General features: G+C 37.7%; 1 protein-coding gene across 1 annotated transcript in view; it reads right to left on the reverse strand.

Moving 5' to 3' along the window:
- Window positions 1–6,195, reverse strand: part of KLHL13 (kelch like family member 13) — a 42,617-nt gene extending 36,422 nt beyond the window's left edge. Inside the window, exon 1 of the mRNA XM_023734479.1 lies at window positions 6,054–6,195. Within this exon, the coding sequence (XP_023590247.1) occupies window positions 6,054–6,167 (114 nt within the window). The 5' untranslated portion in view covers window positions 6,168–6,195. The remainder of the gene's footprint in view (window positions 1–6,053) is intronic.
- Window positions 6,196–6,702: the final 507 nt, after the last annotated feature.

Consider the following 6,702-nt stretch of genomic DNA (forward strand, 5'->3'; position numbering starts at 1 on the left):
AAATAATAAAAATTAGAGAAGAATTAAATGAAATAGAGAATTAAAAAAAAAAATTGAAACAGTTAACAATACCAAAAACTGGTTCTCTGAAAAGGTGAACAAAACTGATAAACCACTGGCCAAACTGACAAAAGAAAAACAGGAGAGGAAGCAGATAACTCGTATAAGAAATGAGATGGGTGATATCACAACAGACCCAACTGAAATTGAAAGAATCATAACAGATTGCTATGAAAAATTGTACTCTAACAAATTTGAAAACCTAGAGGAAGTGGACAAATTTCAAGACATACACTACCTACCTAAGCTAACACAAGCAGAGATAAAACAACTAAATAAACTGATAACAAAAGCAGAGATTGAAAAGGTAGTTAAAAACTCCCAACACAAAAGAAAAGCCCTGGCCCTGATGGTTTCACTGGAGAATTCTACCAAACTTTCAGAGAAGAGTTAACATCACTACTACTAAAGGTATTTCAGAGCATAGAAAAGGATGGAATACCCCCAGACTCATTCTATGAAGCCAGCACAACCCTGATACCAAAACCAGGTAAAGACACCACAAAAAAAGAAAATTACAGACCCATATCCCTCATGAACATTGATGCAAAAACCCTCAACAAAATTCTAGCCAGTAGAATTCAGCAACATATCAAAAAAATTAATTCACCATGATCCAGTGGGATTTATACCAGGTATGCAGGGATAGTTCAACATTAGAAAAACAATGAATGTAATCCATCACATAAATAAAACAAAAGACAAGAACCACATGATCTTATCATTCGATGCAGAAATGGCATTTGACAAAGTGCAACACCCATTCATGATAAAAACTCTCAACAAAATAGGAATAGCAGCCATAGCTCTTAAGCACTGTGCCACCAAGTATGTCTCAGTAAAGCTGTTTAAAAAACTGAAGGTGCAAGGATGGGTATGATTTAGTGAATCACCACAGAATAGGGTACTGAAAGAAAGCTGCTGACCTGAGCTAATAGGAGTCAAGGACTAAAGGTTTACATGAGATGTAACCACAACTGTAGTAGTAGTAATGCAGTGGGGGAAATAAAATATCCTTTATCTTACCAATCACTACTTAGACTAACCTAGTTGATCTTCCCTACTTGAGTAAAAGTACTTTACTCTGCTAACTTCATCATGGATTCTCCTGTTGTCTGTTCAGGGCTCTAGGAATCCAAGCCTATTAGGTGTCAAAAGTCTTTCTAGGCACTTTCTTCGACAGCCTAGTTTGCTGGAGCCTATTTAATGGAAATGACTAATCTGCTAGAGCAGTTCAAGCCAACCAGACAGATGCCTTATTTGACACACCCGTCATTTCTGATCGCCTACATTTCCTCTGACACCTTTGTTTTGGCTGGAGTGGAAGAAAAAGAAATGAATTTTTATTATCCACCTCGCTTTCCTATAAAATGTCACATTTAATCCTCACATCTTTTACCCAGATTACAGATAAAGAAGTTGGCCCAGAGAGGATAAGTGACTTTCCCAAAGTCACATAATTAGCTGGTAAGTGGCGAAAGTAGGATACCGGTTTCAGCCAAAACCCACGTCCTTCCCTCTGCAGTTACCCAGTGGGTAACTGTGCAGAGTGAGAACTGTTAAAACAGTTTCTCCCCAATGATCTGTTCCCCAGCCAGCTACTTTCAAAGCCTTTTGAAGCTGGAGTTTGAGCTATTGCTAATTTTAAAACAATGATAACATTTACACATTAAACACTTCTCTCCTTGTTCCCTTGACATCCACACACCTAAGATTAGACACAAAAACGTTCTCTGTTAGTACTTGGACTAAATATCTCAGTTTTTGAGAACAAAATTTTAAACATACTTTTAAACAGAGCACACAAGATTTTTCAACAGCAATATAATGGGGTAGCTCTATGCCACCCCAGAAAATATTATAATAACATAAAAAATCAGTTGAAGAAATACCATCTTCAGGTAATGTAAACTTTCAGATGACTTTCACATCACTGTACTCCTACCTCCAGCCTGGACCAACAGAGTCTGAGCAAAAACATAACAGTGAAAAGGCGCTCAGACCCAGCTACACTTGCTTTTTCAGCTATTACACATTTAAATTATACAAATCATACACAAAAATATTTCCATTGTCAAATAAATAAATAAACAGTATAGGATTATACAGAGCAAAACTGCAACACTTCATTCACAAGCTTCCCTAATATTTCTAGACCTTTTGCTATACATTTATATTGATGTATGTGTGTATACAATGCATAAATCTTCTTCAAATAGATGGATTATAGTTTGCAAATTGCCCTGATACTTCCAAAAACAAGCTTTATTGAGACATAATTCACATACATACAATTCACCCATTTAAAGTGTACAATTCCATGGTTTTAGTATATTCACAAAGTTGTACAACCATCTCTACAGTCAATCTTAGAACATTTTCATCACCCCCAAAAAGAAACTCGTGCCCTTTAGCTGTCACCTTCCTATCCCCCACCTTCTCCAGCCCTAAGCAACCACTAATCTACTTTCTATCTCTATACATTTCCCTATTCTGAACATTTCATATGAAGGAAATTATACAATATGCGGCCTTTTGTGACTGATTTCTTTCACTCAGCATAATGTTTTCATGGTTTATCCACATTGCAGCATGTATGTATCAGTATTTCATTCCTTTTTATGGACAATAACATTCCATTGTATGGATATGCCATATTTGCCCCGTTACTATTTTTCATTTAATATATCTTATAGTACTTCTCATTCAATACATGTAGATGTATCTCACTCTTTTTAATGGCATCACAGTATTGGATAATATTGATACACCCTTATTTCCTTACTGATAGACATTTTAGCTACTTCCTATGCTTCCTGTTACAACAAATTATATATAATTTACATAACATATATAAGGAGAAAGGGAGGGGCCATCTGTCTTGGTAGAAGGACTCTGCCTCTAGATTAGTGGTTCTCAAACTGTTTTCCCTGGATCTGCAACATCACCTGGGAATGTGTTAGAAATGCAAATTCTTGGGCCCCACGTCCAGCGTTTTTGATGAGGTTGGTGCCCAGTGGTCAGTGTTTTAACAAATCCTCCTTGTGATTCTGATGCATGCTAAACTTTGAGAACCACTGTTCCATATCTCTCTCAATGTACTGTAGTGGCTTTCATTCTTTGGTTTAAAGTAGATTTTTAAAAATTAGCAGTACTATAATAATTGGCTGTAACACACGACTATTGATTGGCATGGATAGTGCAGAAATATAGTGAAGAGGCCAGAGGGTCTCTTTTTTATTTTTCTATTATATTAAATTTTTCTGTAGAAAGAGCACTTTAACATAAAAGATCTTCTTCCTCTTAGAGTATTGACATGTTGTGGGGTTATCAACCAATGTCATAAAACAACATGTGTACTGACTGTTCAATGAGAAACTATTTGTTCTGTAAACTTTCATCTAAAGTACAATAAAAAAAAATTTTTAATCTTCCTCCTTTCATGTTTCTTCTATCTGTTTGACCCCTTAATCTCTCCTCTCATCGCCTTGACAACCAACAATGAAAACATTTACATAGTATTAGGATACCTGGGGAGTCCCTGAGTGGCACAAATGGTTAAGGTTAAGCACTTGAATACTAGCTGAAAGGTTGGTGATTTGAACACACCCAGAGATGCCTCAGGGGACAGGCTTGGTGATCAATCTGCCTCTGAAATGTCACAGTTTTGAAAACCCTATGGAACATGAACCATGGCCTCATCTACCCTGAGACCAGAAGAACCAGATGGTGCCCGGCTACCACTACTGACTGTTCTAATCAAGGCCATAGTAGATGGACCCTGACAGAGTGGGAGAAAAATGTGGAACAGAAGCTCAAATTTCTATTAAAAAAAAAAAAGACCTACTGGACTGGCTGAGACTGGAGGACTCCCCAAGACTATTGCCCTGATGAGATACTCTTTAAACCTTGAACCGAAACTAACCCTTGAGGTCACCCTGTATCTAAATAACAAATTGGCTCACAAAATAATATCACCTGTAAATACCGTGCTCCTTTAAAAAATCATCTATGAGAGACCAAACAGTCAACAATTCCTTTAAAACAAAGATGAGAATGTAAGGGGGCAGGGAAACTAGATTAATGGGAACAGAACAACCAGAACAGAAATGAGAATGTCCACACATTGCGAAGAATGTAACCAATGTCACTGAACAAATCTGTGTAGAAATCGTTGAATGGGAACCTAAACTGCTGTGTAAACCTTCACCGAAAGCACAAGAAAATATTATTTGAAAAAAAAGAAAAGAAAACCCTATGGAAGAGTACTACTCTGCACACATGGGGTCACTATGAGTCGGAATCAACTCGACAGCAGCTAACAATAACAACAAGGAGATGGAAAGCTTTTCCTCTCTGACTCTCACATTTCTGTTCTGATGACACCTACACAGATGTTGGGCAGCCATCCTTAGAACCCAGCTCCCATTAGAAACTGTGAGAGATGGGGAAAATGGGATTTTGTTGAATCACAGAAGGTCAGAGCTAGTCGGGGATTTAGAGATCTTCTAATCAAGAGTATCATTTTGGAGTTAAGGAAAATGGGGCCCAAAGAAATCATATGACACACCAAGGCCACACAGCACGTCTAAGCCTCTTCTCTCATAGAGCCTAACAGACGGCTCGGACCCCCAGGGGTGCTTAATTAACAACTGCTGATTTGACGTGAGAGAAGGAAGATGTCCTACATAACATGGACAAGCTCTGGAGGCAGTTATCAGCGGGAATCCTTTGCATTTCCTAGCGACAGCATTTTTAAGGTCCATGAATGTAAGACTGTCAAGTCATGTTGTGATATTTTTGTTTCTACATGAACAGGAAAGAGTTTTTGGCCTTGAAAGATCACTGCTTCATTTTTTAACTATTGAAGCACCACTGGGTTTGTCAAAGTCCTATTACTATAATGGTTTTTGACTGGGGGTATGCAGGAAATTCATTCGGGGAGGTTTTTTTTTTTTTTTTTGAAACCCATATACTTAGAAAGATATATTTTCCTTGTATTACTAACCAGAGAACACTAAAATAATACCACTATTTCTGGACATCCAGTATCATATTGTGCTCTAATTCAGTAATGTCCACTGAGGTCAGACAATGTACACAGAGGTCAGGAGTACATGGGCTGTTTATCCCCACAGAGTTGTTGTTGTTGTGTGCCATCAAGTCAATTCCAACTCATAGTGACTCCATGTGACAGAGTAGAACTGCCCCATAGGGTTTTCTTGGCTATAATCTTCACAGAAGCAGATCACCAGGTCTTTCTCCTGCAGAGCCGCTGGGTGGGTTCAAACTGCCAGCTTTTTGGTTAGCATCCGAGCACCTATCTGTTGTGCCACCAGAGCTCCTTATCCCTATGCTACCAACCCAAAAAATCCATTGCCATCCAGTCAATTCTGACACACAGTGACCCTATAGGACAGAGTAGAACTGCCCCATAGGGTTTCCAAGGAGCAGCTGGTGGATTCGAACTGTTGACCTTTTAGTTAGCAGTTGAGCTCTTAACCACTGCACCACCGGGCTCCCTAAGCTAAATAGCTCCAAGTTGTTGTGCTATTTGAGTTCTTTTGGCTTTTTACAGTTGTTCTGTCATTACTTTTACATCTAACAGTGGGTTTGCATCCAGAGTCCTCACTCCTACTCCCATACCTACTACTGTTGCCAATAAGGGTCGAGACACCAGATAAATATGATATTTAGAAGTATGCTAAATGTGATAGTAAAATAAATTGTGAGTGAGGAACTAAAAAATTTAGTTTTGGAACCTTGTGATATTTACTTTGGCAGCTATGTAATGGAAAGTCAATGTTGCCAGATAGGGTAGTCTGTAAGAAAGTGGCATGAGAGGAAGATCTCCTCTATATAAACAAAACAAAGAATGAGCTCTGGGGACTTTTTTTTTTAACATTAGGAAGGCATGCAGTTCCCCCTCAAGATTTCTCCCCTGCTGGGTTTTAAAGCTATATAAATACTACAAAAGGGAAAGCTGAGATTACCTGTAACACCACAGAACTGTGGGTATTGCTGGTGAAGATGCGTGTAGCTCCTGCCTTGGAAGACTGCAAATGGGATGAGAGGCCCATTTCGCTGCTTCCAAGGGATAATTTCATGTGTTGGTCTTCCTCTTCTACCAGAGATCTGAAAATTATTTTAAAAAAGCAGAAAGAAAGGAAAATGAAAATGTGTCATATAATTCACAATGACAAGATTATTTAGAGAAATAATCTGCCACTATTGCCAATTATCTGACTATGGAATATATTGAATTTTGTTTCACTATATTTTAGGCTTATACCACTCTATATCATGGAAGATATACATATATTTGTAAAAATCTTTCTAAGGTCAGAAAAGATAAAGAACTGAGAAATCAACATAAAGCCTGGTTCAAAACTACAATCACAAAGGTTCTTTTAGTGCCACAGTAATTGCTCTTGGTATTTTACTGTTTAAGTAGCAATGCCATCAAATTTTGTTATTTGCCATTAAAATTAATTTGGAACACCTAATTTTAGAAAGATAAAAATAACAGCTACCATTTACTGATTGAATAGTCCCTATGTATCAGGTACTCGCTAAGAAGTTGACACACATTATCTCATTTAATCCTTAAAACAATCCAATGAAATAGGTACTATTATAATC

The sequence above is a fragment of the Trichechus manatus genome, unplaced genomic scaffold (genome assembly GCF_000243295.1).
Source record: "Trichechus manatus latirostris isolate Lorelei unplaced genomic scaffold, TriManLat1.0 scaffold00068, whole genome shotgun sequence".
Lineage (NCBI taxonomy): Eukaryota > Metazoa > Chordata > Mammalia > Sirenia > Trichechidae > Trichechus > Trichechus manatus.